General features: G+C 49.9%; 1 protein-coding gene across 3 annotated transcripts in view; it reads right to left on the bottom strand.

The window, feature by feature from the left end:
• Positions 1–21618, bottom strand: part of LOC102919860 (lipoxygenase homology PLAT domains 1) — an 82305-nt gene that overhangs the window by 24393 nt on the left and 36294 nt on the right. For 2 of the 3 annotated variants that reach the window (XM_076555550.1, XM_076555549.1), the window contains 8 exons: positions 20193–20402; positions 19932–20067; positions 17933–18141; positions 16914–17099; positions 13909–14036; positions 11032–11149; positions 9354–9528; positions 7409–7594 (listed from right to left, as the gene is read on the bottom strand). In XM_076555550.1, the coding sequence (XP_076411665.1) occupies positions 7409–7594; positions 9354–9528; positions 11032–11149; positions 13909–14036; positions 16914–17099; positions 17933–18141; positions 19932–20067; positions 20193–20402 (1348 nt within the window). Of the gene's footprint in view, positions 1–7408; positions 7595–9353; positions 9529–11031; positions 11150–13908; positions 14037–14746; positions 14875–16913; positions 17100–17932; positions 18142–19931; positions 20068–20192; positions 20403–21618 lie in introns of those variants that run through there. The other variant, XM_076555551.1, reaches the window with a different exon arrangement.

The raw sequence follows: 21618 nt of genomic DNA, 5'->3' as shown, positions 1-21618 counted from the left end.
GTTTTATTGCAACTTGACACAAACTAAAGTCACTTTGGAAAAGGAAATCTCAACAGAGAATATACCCCCAACAGATTGGCATAAGGGCAAAACCATGATGCATTTTCTTGATTGATGATTGATGTAGGTGGACCCAGTTCACCATAGGTGGTACCACCCACTGACTTGTGGTCCTGTGTACTATTTGAGAATAGGCTGAGCAAGCCATGATGAGCAAGCCAGTAAGCAGCGCTTCTCCATGGGTTCTACATCAGTTCCTGCCTCCAGGTTCCTGCCTTGAGTTCCTGGCCTGAATTCCTTAGGTGATAGACTGTGATGTGGAACTAAAACTGAAATAAATACTTTTCTCCTTGAGTTGACTTTAGTCATGGTGTTCCTTCACAACAATGGAAACCCTAACTGAGGTAGTCAATTAAAGGAGACAGAATTCAGTCACATAGTGGCCAACTGTTTTGGAGGGAGTTCATACATGGCTGGACAATAAGTTTCAGTGAGAAGGTGAAGACATAAAGGAGCTTTCTAACCAGCAATAAGGAAATACAGTTATGGCAGGATGCATGCTTGGGATCACAACATAAGGCAGAATACCTGTGGCTGGAATTAAGTGAGAAGTCCAGAGTGGGAGTCAAAGCTAGTCAGTGATGCCTATTAGCACTAGACTGTTTCCCTTTTTCTTGTATTTTTGGTTGTGAGCCTAGCCTTTAATGGCTGAGCTGTCTCTCCAGCCCTGTTTCCCTTTTTCAAGCTTAGAGAACAGCTCATTTCTGTCCCCTAGTTCCCACAACATTGATTTCAAGGCTGTGGAGACCCAACTTACAAAAGCTGATACCATCTTAAGCATTCTGACTAGACCATTCAGCCTTGTTGCAGTTAAGTTGTGGCAGTTAGCTTCTCTGACACTGAACTCATGATGGAACTCTGGTTTGCTGTGGTTTTCTAGGTCCCAGTGGCCTTGACTCTCTTTCCATCAGCAGCAGATCCTGAAACAGATTCTCTGCAGCAGGCTCATGACTGAACTGAGATGCCAGGTAAGTCTTTATTGGTCCTTAAAGGTTCATCCTGTTTCATTTTCTTGGAGCTACCACAGAAAAATCACTACAGATTGATGTTTAGAAAAACAACAGGAATGTATGATCTCATGATTCTAGAGACTAGAATTCTGAAGGTAAGTTGTGTCCTTGGCTACTGTCTTTGACAAAGTTCCTCTGGTTTTTCTTGGCTTCAGTGACTCCCAGCAATCCTTGGTGTTTCTTGGCTTGTAACTGCTGGCTAGCTCCACCTCTGATCTCACATTGCCTCACATGATTATGTTCCTGAGCCCTTCCATGATCTCTCTTTTTCTTGTAGGAACACACATCATCTTTGGGTTTCAGACCCACTGTATATCAATGATGATGTCATTTAAAACTAGTTCTATCTGTAAAGACTCCATTGTACTCTGATTCTAGTTCTGGGTGAGCAAGAATTTGGGGAACAGAAGACACAATTGGGTCTACAACACACGAGAGAACCTACCCTTACAAACACTTTACTAAGTATCAGGCTTGATATACTATATCTGGAAACTATTCAAATACCTAGAAAAGAGAAAGAGATCTTCATGGATGACTAGGAAAGGTCTGCATCCATTCATCCCAGATCCAGAAGCTGCAAGAAGCTGATGTAGAACATTGACCTGTTTACTTACTCTTATAATTATTAGGGACCTACTAAGTACAAACTTGGCACTGGGAATGCCAATCAAACAAGGTCGGTCCCCATCCTTGAAAGATAGGAAGTCTGTCAATTGTAATTGGCAAGAAAGACCATTACAATCAGCACACTACAAATAGAGGTATATACAGAAAGCAGAGGAGAGGGAATAGAGAGCATCTAAGTTCATTCAGGGTAGTTGGGGAAATTTACAAAGAACTTGATAACTAACCTGGATTCTGAGGGGCACATAACAGTGTAGCAGAAGAAGGGAATTGTGGGTACAAAACTATCTCTTGGGTATCAATGTATGAAAAAATTGATTTAGTCAAAATCATGCAAGACAGTATTTAAACAAGGGTTGGCCTACAAACACTGGGAGATGTCAAAAGGAAGAGAGTATGGAAAAGAGAAAGCCTTTAGATTGAGAACAATGCTCTTAGAGAGCTTTTATCACTTAAACTCAAATGTACTACATTATTTTCTGAATAGAATGGAATTATCAGAAATAAAAAGGCAATTCCATGTGATAACAAGGACCAAAAAGCAAAGTGTGTGTGTGTGGCTTTCTGAGAGTGGTTCCCTGGCTTTGTTTAGGGTGGAGAGGGTCTCTCAGGAGACAAACGAAAGAGTTTTGTCTGATGAACCTGAGTTCATAAACTCCATCTTCATGTTCTCCATTGCAGGCCTGAAATATGCTGCTGTGTAACAAAAATTCTCATCCAGGAATTCTGGGAATTTGTAGGGAGGAACAGACATTTTATTTTAGGATTTATTTATTTTTACTTTATGTGTGTGAGTGTTTTGCCTGCATCTGTGTATGATAGTATACCATATGCATGCTTCGTGCACATGGAGGCCAGAAGAGGGTATCAGATCCCCTGGAAGTAGAGTTACAGACAGTTTTGAGATGCCATGTAGGTTCTGGGAACTGGATCTGAGTCCTTTGTAAGAGCAGCACGTGCTCTTAATCATTGAACCACCTTTCCAGTCCCAGAGAAACATTTAAAAAACTTTAAATGGCTTCACTATTTGAAAACAAATGCTACTTCCTATTTCCTCTGTTCAATTTATGTCTAAGAAACTATGGAGTAAGAACTGGTACATCACAGCTTGGGCTCTCAGGAGCAGTGGGCAGTCCTCAGCAGTGGAGTTCCCTAGATGAATCTCTTCTTCCCAAACACATTCTAGTTTAGAAGTCAAAACTATAGAGATAATTTCTCCATCCCCTCCTCTTCCTTCCCTTTAGTTATCCAACTCAAATGCTGGACTTCTCTACAACATTCACTTAGCCACTCTGGCTCTGCTTGAGCTGTATTTTCCCTCATTCAGCCTTATCCATGGCTTCAATCCTATCTGCCATTGTTTGGATCTTAACTGTTTCCCAAAAGACCCATGGTTAATGGCTTGATTCCCATGGTAGTACTATTGGGAAGTTGTGGAAACTCTTAGGAGGTAGGACCTGGTGAAGTTCCTCAGATATGTGAGGATGTACCCTTAATGGGGGGATGGAGAGCTCCTTATTTTGTTTCCTAAGTTCTGATATGGGTGGCTTTGCTCGGCCAAAAACTCCTGCCATGATGTCCCATCTTGTCACAGGTACAAAGCAATGAGGTCAATCACTCATAGACTGGGACTGACAAAAGTACTTAGCGACATTGGCTAGCCAACCGTCACTGCTTTAAAAACTGATATCAACATTTAAATCATGGGGGGGTTGTTAGAGCTGTAAAGGTCCTGGACTGATCATTTGTTTAAAGAGTGATCATACCAATGAAGAGGAATCCCCTCCCTCCACGTGTAAGCTTGGACAACACTAGAAAGAAATGTTATCTTTGACTCTTGAAATGATCCAGTAAGATTTTTTTTTTGAGACAGGGTTTCTCTGTGTAGCTTTGCGCCTTTCCTGGAACTCACTTTGTAGGCCAGGCTGGCCTTGAACTCACAAAGATCCACCTGGCTCTGCCTCCTGAGTGCTGGGATTAAAGGTGTGCACCACCACTGCCCAGCAGACCTAATATTCTTATCAGAGATGTGAGCCTCTACTTTCTTGGGTTGGAAGGAAGGGTACAGCATGAAGTCAGAGACATCCAAGAGGACTCTAGAAGGTTCTTTGTGAGAAACACACAGTGAAGGAAGATGGAAGAAGACATCACAGGGATGGAAGCCCCAGGAGAAAATAGATGAGAAATAATAGATATATAGGGCTCAGATTTACATACCTGCAAATAGGTATATAGGGCTAAGATGAGATTTTTATGTAGGGAGGACAGAGGTGTGAGCTCTGACAATAGACCAGAAGTCCTGTGCCTTTTGTACTGTCAGTTTGGGGTGGGATGCATGAGATATGGACCACCTTACCAAGCATCTGAGTATCTACCATAGGCCAGAATGAAGGTAGCCACACTTGGATGTAGTCACTTACATCTGTAATCCCAACACTCATGAGATTGAGGCCAGAGGATTGTCGGGCCAGAATGGAGTACACGGTGAGTTCTGTACCAGCCTGAGCTATAGTGTGAGACTTCAAAAACAAACAAAAAATCCCAACAAAAATAAAAATGCAAGAAACAAAAGAGGGAAGGAGGGAAGGAAGGCAGCAAAAAAAGAAGGAGGAAGGGGAGGGGAGGGGAGGGGGAAGGGGGAGAAGAAGGAAGAGGAGAAGGAGGAGAAAAGAAGAGGAAGAGGAGGAAGGAGGAGGAGGAAGAGGGAGGAGGAAGAGGGGGAAGAGGGGGAGGAGGAAGGGGAGGAGGAGGAGGGTCAGTAGGTCATCAAATCTCAAACCCCCAACAGGCTCTAGAATCCAGAGTGAACCGAAACTAGAGAAGTCAGTACCTTGGACAGTTCCGTGGCTTCCAAAGAGAGCTGATTTCTCCAAAAGCGTGGTCTTTGCTAAACATCCCTAGTCTTTCTGGTCAGCTCCCTGCCCTCATCCCATAAACGAAACACACACATTGTAATGGTCCTGGTGTGGTCTTCCCTTTTTGAAAAAGGGAAATGGGTTTAGTTGACACAAATTTCCTCCCTGCCTTCTTTTCAGGCCTGAGAGGAAGTTATTAAGGAACCCCGTCTCAGTGTGGCCCATAGGTTGGGTTGCCAAGGATCCCAACCCTTCCTCCTCAGCCACGTTGGTGCTGCTGCTTCTGAGGTGGAGGCTATGACAGAACAGGGTTGGAGGACTTGGGGTTCTAAGACATCTGGTTGTTCCTTTAATGGGGAGCTAATGCTTACCCAGTTCCCACTGCATTCACACTCTCCTTCCATGCTGGCCCCACCAGTCTAGTCTGCTAGGTGTTTCTAATGGGGCCTGTGAAGACACACGCATGTGGCTTGGGGTTTGCACACCTGCCTTTAACTGAGCGAGTCACTGTGGCATGTCATGACAGGGGCTGAGCCTGATCTTTGGAAGTATCTGGGGCAGAATGTCTTAGAGGCCATGGTTGGTATCATTCATTCATTCAGACTTTGGACTACCATCCAATGACTGATAGGATGATCATGGCAGATGGCAGTGGGGGAAAAAACTTGGGATCTTTGTGATGGCTCCTCTGTGGAAGAGGAGAGATTTACTACAGATATGTGAGACAGTCTCACAGGTATGTGTCTCCCCACAGACTTGTGATGCCACCCGAGGTGACTGATCTTGATTTAAAACTGACTGTACCTTGGCCGGGCAGTGGTGGCACACGCCTTTAATCCCAGCACTCGGGAGGCAGAGCCAGGTGGATCTCTGTGAGTTCAAGGCCAGCCTGGGCTCCCAAGTGAGTTCCAGGAAAGGCGCAAAGCTACACAGAGAAACCCTGTCTCGAAAAACCAAAAAAACAAAACAAAACAAAAAAAAAAAAAACAACAAAAAAAAAACTGACTGTACCAAGAGGTTAACAAAGCACAGTCTTGGACCTAATGAATGAATTCAAAATGCGAACAGGTGTGTGGGAGGCAGTGGGACTGTGCTAGGTGTAGCCTGGTGGAGAAGAATGGGTTGTTTGGGGGAAGTTATTGAAAGGCGAGAGCTTAGGCCTCTTCCTATATTTCTCTCTGCTTCTCTTGGCTGCTGTGAGATGAGCAACTTTCCTTGGCCACGCCCTTCCTCCATGATGATGTTCCTCACAAGGGAGCTGGCTGAGCAGGGACTAAAGGCTCTGGTCCTGATCCAGAAGAAATCCTTCCTCCCTTACGCAATTTTGTCAGATACTTTGTCCCAGTGACAAGTACACTCTGATGATGAAGCAAACAGGTAGAGGGTGATATCCCTCATGCCACCATCTCCCTTCCTGGCTCTCTGGCATGGGGGCAGTGAAGGTGCAGAATGATCAGCAGGATGGACATGGTGGGTGGAAACAACAACAGAATCCCTGCTGCGGATGCTGGCTGGTCCCCTTGCCGCTCTGTGGTCCTGGAGTGGACATCCTAAGGCCTTGATGTTCTTTGGTTACAGAGTAGAGAGTCATTAACAAGCCTTTGTTACATAAAGTCACAAGGCACACGGAATGATCAGAAGTCTGCAGCTCTCCCTAGCTCACAGGGTCCCAGGCCCATCAGGAACACATTAGATGTTCGGGTCACGAGTGACTGAATATGTACAGGAAACCTGACAACTGTGAAGTGCTGGGCAAGTCTTCATCATCACGTGATTGCTTTAAAGAGCAGCTGCTTTCTCTGCTCCATCTCGGTTTATTGCCGCATGGGAAATGCTTTGACTGTCACCCCACATTGAAACGAATCAGTAACAGTGCTCCTCCTGGAAGCCCAGCCAGCGCCTGAACTGGGTTTGTCAGCCATCAGCTGCATTGAGATCTGAGGAGGTGACGTGAGGCAGGCAGCCTCAGGACAGCTCTGTGGGAGGTGAGGGTACAGCAAAGGCACGAGAGGTCCGGGAGCGGACAGCTTGGGGGAAGCTGGTTTTGACTCCAGACACTATCGGGGAGTTGGGGGAAGCAGCAAGCATGGAGGTGTGTAAGTCCGGTAACGAACCTTTAGCTCTGATATCCAGCAGGAGCGGCAGGTGCAAAGCCAGAGTAAAGAGATGCGATGCCCGCAGAGAGCAAAGCACTGGGCCAAGGAGTGGGGAGGCCATGGAAACCACTACAGAAATGGACACAGTATCCCTAAGCACCTCGGAGTTACTCACTTGGTTTGTGTCTTGCTTACATTTATAAGTGAATACAGCTACATTTAGACTCAGGGTTGTCAGACTGATAGAAAGTCTGTAGGAAGTGGACTCGGTGAGATTTCTTCCTTCCTTCCTTCCTTCCTTCCTTCCTTCCTTCCTTCCTTCCTTCCTTCCTTCCTCCCTCCCTCCCTTCCTTTCTTCCCTCCCTCCTCTCTGCTCCCCCGTCTCCATTCCAGGAATAGAATACAGGGCCTTGCTCATGCTAAGCTACACTTGAGCTACTAACCCAGCCCAATCCCTTTTCTTCTTATTTTTTATGCCCAAACTAAGTAGAATTCATACTCTGATATTGCAAAAGTGAAGACTCATTAACCACCTCCCTCCCATCCCCAGGGAGAAAGCAGGAGGAACTAAGCTCCAGGCATAAGAACGGCCTAAGAACACAGGACCTCTAATGGATGCCCCCCCAAATGGTACAATCCATGGCTGAATTGCCTTCCTGCTGGGGTAGGCAGGGTCTACTCGCCTAGAGAGGCAGAGGACCAGGGAGCACTGTCCCAGGAAGCGCTACCCTCTGCCGCCCTGGTGCCAGGCAGTAGCTACCTTTGTTGTCATGCCAGACCCTCAGCTTGCAGAGGTGGCCGAGGCTCAGCATGTCAGAGAAGTTGAAGGTGTCTGTGTTGTTCCGCTCAAACTTGTTCCAGTTGGCCGACTGCTTCAGGGCCAGGGTCCCGCTGTCCCCGTTCTCCCCAAAGATGATGATGAACACATTGGCATCCGTGCCTGCTCCTGGGAAATACACAGGCGAGGCTCTGGGAACCGGCATCTTTTCACAAAGCCCCCTGCTCTGGCCTTATTCCCAGATTCCTGGAGCACAGGGGGACAGAGTCTAGAGTCCATGAAACTAGGGGTAAGGACCAGAAAGGCCAGGAGTGGTATGGACCTCTTAGGTGTTACAGGGAACCATGGAGTTGGCCTGGTCTAGCTACCTTGAGAGACACGCATTATAGGTTTTTCAGGTTAGAGTCCATAACTCCTAGGGCACTGTGTGCCTTTAAATTTCTAAGAAACTGAGGCACTCTTTCAGGAAGTGAAGCTTCCAGGATGCCCTGTGATTCTCTGTGTCCCCTAAAAGTCAATGAAGCACATGGAAGCTCCACAGGTCAACTGGTCTTAGACATTAATCATGTGTACCTTGTGTAACTTGCAAACATCATCGTATCCTGGCAACTTCCATTGTATTGATAGTGGCCACTGCAATTATATTCTGTTTCTGATAAGATTATAATGCTGGGAATAAACTTGTCTCAGCCTCAGTCTTGCTGAGACCCCTCCATCCCGGTCTGGTTAGGAGTCATTTCTCATTGGCCATATCAGGTAGCCCTGGCCCAGTAAGTAAGTGCTGATGCTTACAAGGTGTCCAATTCTATCCCCCACTTTCTCTTTGCATGTTGCAATTACTGTTGGTCTAACTGCAATCAGAGTAACATGAATGCTTAGTAAAAAACTACACCTGTTCCCAGGGAAGTGCTTCAAACAGGCATTGGCCACTGTTAAGAAGCCAGAGGTCCTGGAAGAGGTATCTGTGAGGCTGCTGTGCCACACATCTGTTGCTACCCACAAACTTCATTATTCTCCTGAGAGCACACCATTGAGGAATGAAAAGAGGACCTTCAAAGCATGTGGACACTGGGAATTTCAAGCAATAAAGAGGAAGGCCCACTATGGGGAGAAAGGGAGAAGGAACATGCTAGAAACAAACTCTGCCAGATTTACTGACCCATCTCTTTGGCAAACTGCTCTGTTGAAAGTGCAAGCTACCATGATCAATGAGTCATCTATGGTGGATGTGAATGAGTCTGCCAAATTCTTCTTAATGGTCCTTGGAGAGAGGCCTTGGCTAGAGGAGAGAAGGTAGGAGGCACTGTTTTCTGACTTGATGAGAGGCATTCCCTCTCTTTGTTTAGAAGACCTTCCTCTGGGCATTCTACCAGCTCAATGGTTCTGTTTGTCTTTCTGGACTTGTCTTAGACATCTTTCTGGAATGCTCCTGTGACTCTTGCCCAGATTTGTATGGGTAAGGCTCCCTACTCTGGCTCCCCAGAAGTGCCTGAGCTGACATCTGTCTTGGCCTCACCTAATGGTGTGGTAACTCCACCGGATTGTCAGGTTTGTGGGGGCCCTGGAGGTCACAGCTCTATCCCCAGTCCCCAGGCCAGAGTCAAACACAGATAACTGTGAGGTATGGACTGCCAAGGTGCAGAGCATTGGATGAGAGGCACCCAGCAGTAGCAGGAAGCTGCAGGGCTCTGAGCCAAGCAGAGGCTGTGTCCCTGAAATTATCCTCTCCATTTCTGTGAGGGGACAGGGAAGAAACCAATTTGGCCACTGTGAGGAAATACTTTGTCTCCACAGAAAAGGACACACTGTGGAGATGATTTGGCCTCAGAAGGTTATGTGAAGAAAAATGCCCTGATCAGAAGCCAGTCTCAAGTCATGACTCAAGAGTGGAGAACAAGGGGACAGGAGGCAAGAGGCCACAACCTACCCAAGATGTCACTAGTCTTCACAGAGACTGTGTAGGAGGTCCACTCCATCATCTCCTCTCCATCAATGACTGCACACATTTCACACACCAGTGTCTTCTTGCCCTTCCTTTGGGACAGCCAGTCTCCATAGTAGAACATGGTCAGATCTCCTGTGTCCATGTTCTTCAGCAGGATCTGGAGAGGGGCCATGCAGAAATACACTCTCTTACCCAAGCACCAGTCCATGAACCCCCATCCCAAGCCCTTTGATTCAGACTCTTGGGTGTGGGAAGGGCTCTGCTTATGTGTTTTGCTGATAGTCCCATGTGATCTGAAAATTGGAGATGCATCTGAAAAGGCTTCCACAGCAATGCCTAGAATGTGTATAGAAAATGTTTGCTGAATCAAGCCATTGTCAGCCTGGGAACAGGACACTGATGTTTGCCAGGGTGGTGTGGATGCAACATTGTTGGCTCAGGGAAAGTCTGCAATGGCTACACAGGGGGAAGGGAGCTTGAGGAGAACCAGGACAGTTGGCCTTTGGTGGATGAAGGACAAGCTTGCAGAAGGGTTTTATTATAAACTAAACCATGTTCCTCCAATCCCGAGAGTGTATATTGAAGTCCCAATCATCAGTCTCAAGGTATGACTTTATTTAAACTAGAGTTATAATCAGTTAAGATGAGGTTCCAAGGTGGGCTCTAAGCAAAACAGGACAGGGGAATTTACACATGGAGACGTGTACATGGCGAGAGTGCCGTCTGGCAGCTGTGAGAGCTTGAGGACAGCCAAGGTCAGATCCTATGTGGAGTCTTGGGAGAGCACATGGCCTGTCCGTACCTTGATTGCTGCTCTTCTTCCCCACTGAATTCTGGAGCTTTGTTACATAGCTACAAGAAACTGTCTCACACTGTACAGGATGGTCACCTGACACCAGCACCAGCCCATTTGACACTGGGGCATGCCTGTGGGGCTGTTATCTGTATCATTTGTTCTCACGAAAACATTGCAAGCCGAGCTGTGTGCTGGGAGCCCTCTGCTCCACAATGAGTGCCATGGCTGTCCTCTGGTGCCCTCTGTCAGGGTCCTACACGGTCAGGGGAGTTAAGCAAATGGTGGTGAGGAAACACAGCCATCTTCTTTTCTTGGGAGGAGCTGAGCCTGCGGCTATGTGTGGTGTGTGGTGTGTGGTGTGCTCTGTATGCTGTGTGATGAAGGTGGGAGAGACTGAGACAAAACAGAGACTTCACAAGTCTGTTTTTTTAAGTTTCTCATCCCCATCCAGGAAGCCCTCAGCCTGCCCGGGAGCCCAGGGATGGGCCACAGCCTGGCTGCCTGGCGGGCTCAGGCTCCTCCAGAGAGAGAAGGCAGGGAGGAAGAAAGCTACCTCACAGTGTACAGGGACACAGAAAGCCCACCACCCACCCAGCTCAGTGCCTCAAGCCTGCTTCTCTCCTAATCCCTGCACATCTCTTGTTCCAGAGTATTAATCCACCCCGAACCTTCCCTATTGCAGGCTCCGCCCACTGTGCTGTGTTCTCTGAAAGTAATTCAGCTCTTACTAGACACAAATAAAGCTTCATTCCCCGATTAATTCACACCAAAGTCCATGGTCAGGGTAGCAGCATTACAAGGTCACTTATAACCCAATAGCATGGAGAAGAGGTGGGCAGGGACAGAGGGAGGGCATCCCATTACCCTCTCCAGGAACCACTCTGGCCGGCTACCCATGCCATCAATGCGGATGCGCATCTTGGTGAAGGGAGCGATATCCAGGATCTCCATGATGAAGGTGTCATTTTGTTCCCGCTCAAACCTGGGAGTGGAGCAAAGAAGGGAAGCTGGTAAGCTGGCCCTGGCCATAGACCAGACACCTTATCACTGCCAGCAGTTCCTCAGCTGCCCATCTTTTGCACCCCAGGCAGGATCCTAGAAGACTGGGTTAAGCAGGCATGGCTGATAGACAGGGCCCTGAACCAAGAGCTGTCAGATTTGGGTTCTGTTCTCATCGGCTAGTTTCTCACCTTCCTTTCTGGGACTGGAATCCCTCACTTGTAATCTGGGGAGGATGGCATTCACCCCATGATCTCACAAAGCTATCCCAGAGAGCAAATGGATGTGAAGCCAACTTTAAGGGTAAAACGAAGTTCACGCCAGAAAAGCTTCAGGTGGCAGTCTACGAGTGACAAGCCCTCCTGAAGGGTACCGCAGGTGGTACACTGCCTGACGCCAGAAGACGGACTAGCCTCGTTTCTCTGTGTGTAGCTGTGAAGCTGAGCGCGGTGGCCCTGGATTGGTCCACGTTCCCGCCAATCGTAGAGTGGCAGCAAATTGAAGTTAGCATTGCTTTGGTGGCTGCGGCTCTCCTGTCCCACGCTGCACTGTCTCAGAGATGTTCTCTTTAGTCTTTGCTGTTCTTGCCACAGGGCCTGACTGCTCCCTCAGCTGCGGACTGGTTCAATGATGCTGTTCAAGGGCCCCTGGGGTGGCGCGGGTGCTCCCCAAGAGGCAGCTCCAGAGGGCAACTCAACTGTTGTGCTTCTTTGGGTACAAGACCACACACCCTGTGCAGTGAGACCTGAGTACTACCAAGTGAGAGCAAGGCCTTCCTTGTCCAGGTCACCTCTCCTTTGAGTCCTTCAAGCCCCCCAACAGTTCCTCTGTCCATCTTGGCCACACAGATGTGTGTGTTTCTTGGGGTGCTTCCTTACCCAGCCCCATGCTGTGTACGTGCTGCATGGCCAGTGCTCTTTCTGTCCTCATCTACCACCAAGACACCCCCAACAGGGCCTCTCAGGCAAGGTGCAATGCCTCCTGGGAGCAGATGCAGCAAAGCAAAGCATGGTTCAGAGAGAAGATCTATGCCACATTAAGTGGGAAATGCAGCTCCCCTCTCAGTATACTCTTCTGAGAGAGAAAGTCCTCTCACCTAACCAGGTCGTGGAGCGTTTATAGTGTGGTCACCCTTCTGACAGAACTGCAAGCCACAGCTCTGGAATTTGCTCCTGGGGATGCTGCCCCTCCTCCCCACCCTCCCTCCCTCCCTCCCATTAGCAATTAGACTCTGGGCACCTGCAGATTGGGTGGAACATAAGAACCAGAGAATCAGCTAGAAAAAATCCCAGAAATTGGCATTGGGTGGGGCTTAGTGTTGGAACAGGGAGGAGAGACTAGTACAGACCAAACATGCTAGGGGGCCATAGCCAGACCATGCCTAGAAATCAAGGCCAACCCACAGCCTCTTTGGCACCTGGCTCGTAATGGCCACTTGTTCAGCGACTCCCAACTTCCTGGTTTGGTTCCAGTTTCCCAGCTTAGGACCAAAGAGAGAAACACAAAGCTCTCTCTGTAATTCAGTCATATGAGATGCCCAGTTCTTCTCAGCGTGCCTCACTGTGCCTCAGGATGCTTCACCATCCACCTTCCCACCTTACCCTATCTGACTGTTACCTGACCTCAGTGACAGCAAGCTTTAAGTGAGTAGCCTCTGCTCCCATTGGTGCTTCATTTATTCCCGAGCTTTCTGAGTTCAAGTCCTGGTGACCTAGGACTATTTGCCTCATCTCTCTGTGTCTCAGGACTTCAATATAAATGGGAGACACTAACAGTGCAGAGCCAAGGGGTTACCCTGAGCTAAAATAGGTGCAGGGCTCTTTCAGCAGGGCCTGGCATGGAGTGGGTACTCAACATCAGCCATTTCCAAGGCTGTCACCATGGGAACTGCATGGCAAGCAGGTGGAAGTTCTGAGAGAGGGCAGGAAGGATCCTTACCAGACCCCAGGGATGGGATGCTCTGTCTATGGAGAGAAACATCTGCCTGGTCCTCATCACTCCAGTAGCCCAGTACCCATCGTCACCTTCATCAAGACCATCATCACCCTCCCAGACCATTTGTTAATGTTTTAATAGCGGATCACTTTATTTTGCAGTCATCTTACACGCAGAACACAGAAGTAGAATTCCATGCACCCCTCATGCTGCTTCTCCCACTGAGGGTTTCTCACACCGACAGCACATGGAACAGAACCCGGAAATGAACAAGATGCAGTAATGTCAACCTTAAGGTGGACATATTTGAGAGACCAGATGGGTGAACAAAAGAAGGAAAGAACTGGGTGGCAGAGATGGTTTAGAGGCTAAGAATGCTGGCCGCTTTTCCAGAAGACCAGGGTTCTATTCCCAGCATCCACATGGGAGTCCACAACTATCTGTAGCTCCAGTCCCAGCATATCCAATACCCTCTCCTGGTCTCCATGGGCACTAGGCACCCAAGTGGTGGCACATAAACATAACGTGCAGGTTAAACACTCATGCACATAAAATAAGATAAATTGCTTTTCCTCCTTGTTTTAAGGAGGAAAATTGCTATGGCTTTGGTAGTCAAGGAAGACTACCTGGAGGGAGGATATTTACCTGGCTCTTGAAAGAAAAAAGTATTGGAAAAGAGCAACCAAGATAAAGCAACTCGGAGGCCTTGTGGTGTACAGTGGGTGGGACAGAGCCAGTCTGGCTGAGGACCAAGTTAGGCGGAGGGTGGATGTGAGAAGGGCGAGGGGTCAAGCCTCATCTGGGTACCTGGCCTTCTTTTTGTCCAGCTGCACCTCCTCTGTGCTCCCGTTGATGCCATAGAGGGTCATAAAGATATTGGAGTCAGTGCCTCCACCGACCACGTCACCAGTCCAGACTGTCATCTCATAAAGCACCTGCCACGAGAGGGACACGTTCCTGACCCCCAGCCCCGCCCACCAAACCACCCATCCGAGCTCAGTGTCCCAGGGAGAAGAGACACTCCTTCAAGCCCTGCAGCTCTGAGCAGAGTCTAGCACAGTTGACTGGACTTGTCTGAGGAAGCAGAGCCAGCCTCTCCTGGTCCCACCACGCTCACCCAGCCGGGGTGGGGTGGGAGGTGGGGGCTCTGGCAGAGACACGGCAGGCAATGGATTTCACTACTTCTCCGTGAGCCCATCCATGTGTGTGCATGCTAAGGCAGGACAGTGGTCTTGGGAGCATTCAGAGCTCCACCCAAATCCAGGTCTGCCCTCCATCAGCTTTTTACCTGGGGACAGATGTGGGGACACTCCTTGTAGAGTCATGAGATACATAGGTGGCTCAGATACCGTTGGTGCTGGTGCAGGGCCTGTATGGCTTTACAAGTATATGCTATGGTGCCGCATGTATGATACAGCCATACATGTATACAGTATGGCACCATCTGTGTGGTACGGTGCCATGGGTATGATATGGCACTATGTGTATGACAAGGCCATGCATGTGTGGGTACTACAGTGGTTGTAAGCGTCCCTGACTTCCTGCCACAGCTAGCTTGCCCCTGATGTCTGTGAGCAAGGAATGCCATGGTGAGGAGGGTGACCTGGAGAGTTCTGCCTCAAGCCATGTGTGAAGTGGGCATTACCTGTTCATCCAATTCCCACTTTAGATTGGAATTTTTCTCCTGGAGGACCAGATTCCCTTTCTCTGCAGGCCCTGGAGGGAGGGCAGAGCTCGCCCTTCCCGGGTGTGTCTGAGTTGAAGCACTTTGGAGGCTCTTCCTGAGAGGTGGCTTTGGGTGGAGGTATCGTTGTGGAACATGGACAGGTAGGCCTAGGGGGATTACGGGGAGCAGGCAGAAACCTGGCCCCTTCTTGCTCTTATCCACACAGGCACGGAACATAGAAAGGTCAAAGTGAGGGGGTTGATGGCTTGGAAGAGACCAGCTTCTGAGGTCATGCCCTGCTGGCCCCTGTGTTCTGTGTTCCTCATTCTCTCCATTCACAGACACATGTCTCTCTGGGTCATTGGAGTGCTTCCAAAGGAGAGATGGAAGCAGGGTTACTGTCATGATGGCCGGTGTCCTGGAGAGAGGCCAGTTCAAAGGGCCCTGCAGCTTGTCTAAGTGGCTAGCCTGTGTTCTTTGCTTTGTGAATGGCGGGGTGTGGATCTTCATTTTCCCAGACTGAGCTGGGAGGAGCTGGGGTGGCGTGAGTCGGGGGCATGCCTCAAAGACACACAGAGGCCGGGAAGTGGGTCAGGGCAGAAGTCCCGGATAAGCGGCAGGTTCACCCACACTATCCATCGGCCACAAAGGAAGATGTCTGTGTTATAGAAAGTACCCCCCATGTCCCTGCAGGGGATGGGCCAGCACATGCACAATTTCCTGTGAATGATCTTGGGGTGTAGAGTACAGCCCTTCTTGGGGCATGGGGTGCAGACTATATTCCCTCTTGCTGCTCCCATCACAGAACTGGCACGCCTTCTTGGCCTTGACCTTGATAGGTGGCCTGACTGAATAGAACTGGGCTGCTGTTGGCCCCACAGCTCATTTGGAAGAAAGAGAAACACAGGGGTGACTGGGAGGCCTCTGGATTACCAACTAGATGTGTGACTGTGGGCTACCTGCCCCCTGCCTCCTGCCCCCTGCCCCCTGCCCCCTGCCCCCTGCCTCCTGCCTCCTGCCCCATGCCTCCTGCCCCTGCCCCCTGCCCCCTGCCTCCTGCCTCCTGCCTCCTGCCCCTGCCCCCTGCCTCCTGCCCCCTGCCCCCTACCTCCTGCCTCCTTCCCCCTGCCTCCTGCCCCCTGCCCCCTACCTCCTGCCCCATGCCCCCTGCCCCTGCCCCCTGCCCCCTACCTCCTGCCTCCTGCCCCCTGCCCCCTGTCCCCTGTCTCCTGCCCCCTTCCCCCTGCCTCCTGCCCCCTTCCCCCTGCCTCCTGCCCCCTGCCCCTACCTCCTGTCCCCTGTCTCCTGCCCCCTACCTCCTGCCCCCTGCCCCCTACCTCCTGCCTCCTGCCCCCTGACTCCTGTCTCCTGCCCCCTGACTCCTGTCTCCTGCCCCCTGACTCCTGTCTCCTGCCTCCTGCCCCCTGCTCCCTGCCCCCTGTCTCCTGCCTCCTGCCTCCTGCCTCCTGCCCCCGCCTCCTGCCCCCTGCCCCCTGCCTCCTGCCCCTGTCTCCTGCCCCCTGTCTCCTGCCCCCTGCCTCCTGCCCCTGTCTCCTGCCCCCTGTCTCCTGCCCCCTGTCTCCTGCCCCTGTCCCTGCCTCCTGTCCCCTGCCCCATGCCCCCTGCCCCCTGCCTCCTGCCTGACACTGACCACCAGCTCATGTGACCCATTAGACAGAAAGTAAAACTCCTGTCCTCTTGGATTTTCCAGCTACAGTGGGTCGTGTGACCAGTGCTGCTATACTGTGAGATCCAGAGGGCCCCAGTCTCTGGGGTCCTTTGCTCCTGATGCTATGCTGTGGATGTGGAGAGTAATGATAACGTACATCTGGGCAGAGCTGATGCCGTCCAAAGCTCTTCAGGGACTGTCAGTGATCTCATTAGTTTTGGCCAAAACTGAGCACAGAACAGGCAATGGAGGGAAATCTTATTTGCATGTGGCATAGGAGAAGACCAAGGCCCAGAGACAACCAGGAGAGTTCCCTGATGTCACACAGCAGCAGACCAAAAGAGAGCAGTCTCCCGGCTTGAGATGAGTCCAACTGTCTTCCCAGGCTATAGCTTCTGCCAGTATCCCAGTGACGACTCTCCTATACCCCTCACTTACGCCTTTCTTGCATCCCCCACTTGCAGGGGACACACATACCTTCACCCCAATGTTCACCACCATGGCATCCAGGAGGTCAAAGACGCGGGAGGTGACGCCATCGCCTCGGTCCTTCGCAAGCCAACAGTTACAGCGTAGTGTGTATTTGGTACCCTGGGTGGGCACCGCCAAGCACAGCTCCTCTACCAGCCAGCAGCTCTCGGGGGAGGCTCCATCATGGCCCAGCTGTGAGGTACACATCCCTGTGAGGATCTGGGCAGAGCCGAGAGAAAAGTCTTCCCTGCTCAGTGACCACTGCCTGTCTTGTGCTCTCGCCCTCAATGGTTCTTCCCGATATGCTGGACACTCACTGGCCAGGGGACCTTCCTTGGAGGAGAGGCGATTGAACAGGTCTTTGGGCTAATCAAAACAGGACCCGGGGTGGGCCTAACCTCATGAGGTGAGCTCTTTAAGAGAGAATATGGATGCTAGGGCTGGAAGAAGTCAGAGACGTTTGAAATGAGAGAGATCGTGTCTCCTACTGGCCTAGATCAAGAACACTGACTGGTTTTGGTGAGCGCCTCAAGGCAGGGACTGACACAAAAGAACCAAAGACCTCACTCCTACAGCAGCAAGAGGATGAATCTGGACAACAGCTAGTTGGCTTGGAGAAGGACGGAGGCTCAAGAAAATATCATAGATCTGGTCACACTTTGCTCTCGACTCAGGAGCCCTTAAAAGTCTCAGCTAGACTCCTGATCCAGGATAGTGCACATACCTGAGTTGTTTTCAGTCACCAATTTGATGGTAATTTGTTACACAGCAATGAGAAAATAAAGAACACAGGGTATCTCTACTGAGTGAGCAGGATATGGGGAACTTCACACACACACATACACACACACACACACACACACACACACACACACACACACACACACACACATGCCTAACTCAGAGGGGCTCCTGGTCTTTGTTCTATTCTGTCTGCTCTCAGCTCCCCACCCCCACCTGCTGACCAGTTTTTTTTTTCTCACTTCCCAGGGGCAGTCACCATCATGGGGATCCAGGGCCAGCACCTCTATTTTCTTGATGATGCCCACATCCAAGCCACCAACGTAGAACTCTTCCACAGAGCCACAGCTGAAGCCTCGCTTCCCCTGAGGATAGTCCAGCCAGATGCGGTTGCTGCGCTCATCATCTTCCCCGATGAGCAAGACGAAGGCCCGGCTGTCTGTGGCTGCATCCTTGTGCTTCCCAGTGGTCACTGACACATAGTAGGGAATCACTGCAAGAGATGGAGTGAATGCCACAACGGGACCCATGGGCAAAGGTGCTGTCCTGTGCACTTGGGGACTTGAAATGACCTTGGGAGGGCTGTCTCCTTCCTTCCTTGCTCAGAGACCAAGTACGACAAAGCCTTCCAGATAGGTTGCAAGTTCATGGCGGTGTGCGTCTACTCTACAGGCATGAGGCAGTCAGTCATGCCCAATGGGAAGAGCCAAGAGAGTGTTCTTGCATCCCCTGGAGTGTCAAGCTTCTGAAAGCCTGATTGGTCAGTTATCTTACTTGACTCTTTCCCTACCAGGCAAGGAAGCATAAAGGCAACTTTCTACCAGGTCTGGGGGTTACATGCTCCAAACACTAACACTAACTGTTGAGAAGGCAGGCCTCACAGAAAGTGGAAATTGGGGAATATTAACCCAAGTGTCTTATACCTGTAACACAGTTGAGGGAAGTCCTAGAGGCATCCATTTCCAAACCAAACCAGTTAGGGTGGTCAGCAGACAAAATCATTTAGGTCATGTAGCTTAGATTCTAAACATCTGTCAAAACCCATTTTCCTTCCACTAGAGGTGATTCTATAGGCAAGCCGGGATTGCTGCAAGGGATTCTGGGGTAATTGTTTTAAGGTTGGCTCTCCTGGAAGGAATGCCCTTCTATCCATTCTGCCGAGGTTATGGATGTGATGGGTGGTACTTCAGCTTTCATCTTGGAAGGTGACCTTGGGTGGCCTTCAACATAGGAGCCTTTTATGAGGTTTCAGAGTGAGCAGGTTGTAGGAACCTAACTTCCTGGGCATCCCAGAGCTGTTGTGTTAGCTTTAGATAGCTTGCCTTTGAATTTTTATGTACTAGAAAAATTCTGAAGCTGTTTAGGTCACTGTCTCCAGGTCCCTGTCATTTGTAGTCAGGAACCAACAAGTTAAGAACCTGTCTTCTGGCCTGTTGTCCCAGCTAACAGGAAACATGGCCGTGCTGCAGTAGACTTAGGTTGTGTATCTCTCAGAGCTGTCCAGACCAGCCTCTCCTGGCTGGAGTCACTAGTGTGGGACTCTTTACCAGCATACGCCTTGTTTAGCTCCCTTGGCCTCTCCACAGGTGATCCCAGGACAGCCACTTTGTGGAATGAGAAGGTGGCATGTAGATAGAATGTAAATCTCTGCTGGCCCCATAGACCTACACCATGCTTTCCTAGAGGGAGACATCATGCTCATGACACTCTTAAATCTAAGAAGGCAGGGTTTTTAAATGTTCAAGAAGTAAGCATAGTATGGCCTTATCTCAAAAATATGATTGGTGAAATGAATTTCTCTAGGAGTTAGGATACTGCTTCATGGAGGAAGTAGGCACAAAGAATCTATCCAAAGCTGGGTTTATTGTCAGAATGGATTTTAAGTTCCCAAATAACAGCTTGGGACCTCCTTCCTGAATACCAGTACATACTAGATCACACTTTGGGTGGCAGATTTCCACAGCTGGTCCTGCTATCTGTTGGGTTATTCCAACTTACCTGGCCAGAAATCATGTTCTAAGAGTCTGGGTGAAGGCAGAGTTCAAGACAATACTCTTCTGGTGGATGAAGGAAACCATCACCCAAACTCTATCCATTGCTTCATTTGGAGGGAGCTCCTCTCTGCCTGCTCACCTCACAGAGCTGCTGTACATGTGGACACTGCAAAGTGCAAAGCTCAAGACCCACTTCACCAGTAACAGTGAGGCTGTAACCAGAGCCTGTCTGAGAACAGTTTAAAGTCTGTGCCTGTTCATCTTCCAAAGAGCTCCCTGCTCTGCTTACCAGGGCCATCCTGAACATAGTCAGCCATGGGTCCTGTCACTGTGGCAATGTCCACATCTGCCATCTTGGAACTCAGGGCAATCTCCCAGAAGTCAGCGGGGCTGCTGCAGTTGCTACTGCGGTCCCCGGTGTACTCCTGCAAGGAAAAGCACAGCCTGGGCTCACTGCAGCGCAGGCACCTTCCGCTCCCAGGATCTTCCCTGGGCATGAAAGGGACACGAGGCTGTGGTTGTATGGAGGTCCCAGTATCCCTCGTGGTACCTTCTCATAAAAGAGCCTCTCCAGCCGCCCATCCTCCTTCTTCAGGGATAGCCAGCGCCCGCACAGGAATAGAAACTCGTCCTCATTGGTGTCATTCCAGATCTCCACCTTCTCCACATACCAGTCTGCACACCATTTGGTGTTGTCATGGCGGAGCTTGATCTTGTAGATGACACCCAGGTCAGCAGCCTCAATGATGAAAGTGTCGGCCTAGAGAGTCCAAGTATGGGGACTTAGCAGGGACACCTCACTTTAAGCCCCACCAACCACATCCTCCTAATTACTGGGTTGATGGGGATCCACTTTAGAACCAAATTAAAGTCCAAGTTCAAGGTTCCCTTCCTCACTACCCCCATTACACAGTCCACTCCTGCATGCCCCTCCTTGGGGAAAACTGCCTTTGCCCAGACTTTTCTTGGGATGAGCCTGTGGGCATTTGAAAGAAAGTGTTTCACAAACCATGTGAAATGCTTGAAGGCTATGACCAATGCAGATGAGGGATACTGGCCCATTTCTGTTAACCAGAAACTGCAACCATTGAGTTCACTGGCGTCAAATTGAGCACACCCTCCACTTGGTTGCCTCTGTGTGAAAGGAAGATCTTAACATGTGCACAAGAGTGTTTGCAGCAGGACAGCTCTAATAGAGGGAAATAGAGGCCATCTGGGACCTCACCCCTTTGGGAACAGCAGAGTAACTATGGGACAACATTCTCCATGGAGTGGATCTGTGTGTGGTTACAAAGAAGAACCAGCCCCATCTCTGTTTGAATATCGTGGTGTAGAAAGAGTCCCACTGCATCCCACTGAAATGCCAAAGGCAAGATGAGAGGCATTCACAGTACTGTGCCTCATAGGCAAAGGAGAAACCACACCACTGCACTAAAACATGGAGCTTCTATGGCACATGGGCGTGAATACAGAGAAACCATGTGGGAAGGCATAGAGGAGACAGTGTGGCTACTCTTCAAAATATGCTCAGTGGCCTGCTGGGGACACGGCAGGTGGGCTGTGCAGGGCAGGTCCTGAAAGTCGCAGATAACCATGGCGGATTTGGTGATATCCATGATCTGTGTGTCCCTGGGGGATCGTAGGTAGTGAGTGCTCTGCTAGCGTTGGATGGGCTGACTGGTGGGCTGGTAGCTCGTGCTAGGGAGACCAGGTTGGGGTCAATGCAGAGGCTGATGAGGAAGGGGCTGGTGGTGACGGAGCAGGATGCTTAAGGAGAGACTCTCTCAGATCAGGCACCTGGTTGAATTTGGGCAGGAAAAGGATGCTGATAAGAAGACGGCATCAAGAATGACCCCTGGCTCCCAGAGCAAGTGGCTAGAGAAACAGAAGCTTTCAAATTCTCAGCAGTGAATTGAGGATTGCACAAGGAACTGGGCCAGGTGCACCTTCAGCTCTGCTTGAGGGGCAACAAAACC

The sequence above is a fragment of the Peromyscus maniculatus genome, chromosome 19 (assembly GCF_049852395.1).
Source record: "Peromyscus maniculatus bairdii isolate BWxNUB_F1_BW_parent chromosome 19, HU_Pman_BW_mat_3.1, whole genome shotgun sequence".
Classification (NCBI taxonomy): Eukaryota; Metazoa; Chordata; class Mammalia; order Rodentia; family Cricetidae; genus Peromyscus; species Peromyscus maniculatus.
The sequence above is the reverse complement of the archived record's forward strand: the minus strand, read 5'-3'. Positions and strand labels throughout refer to the sequence as shown.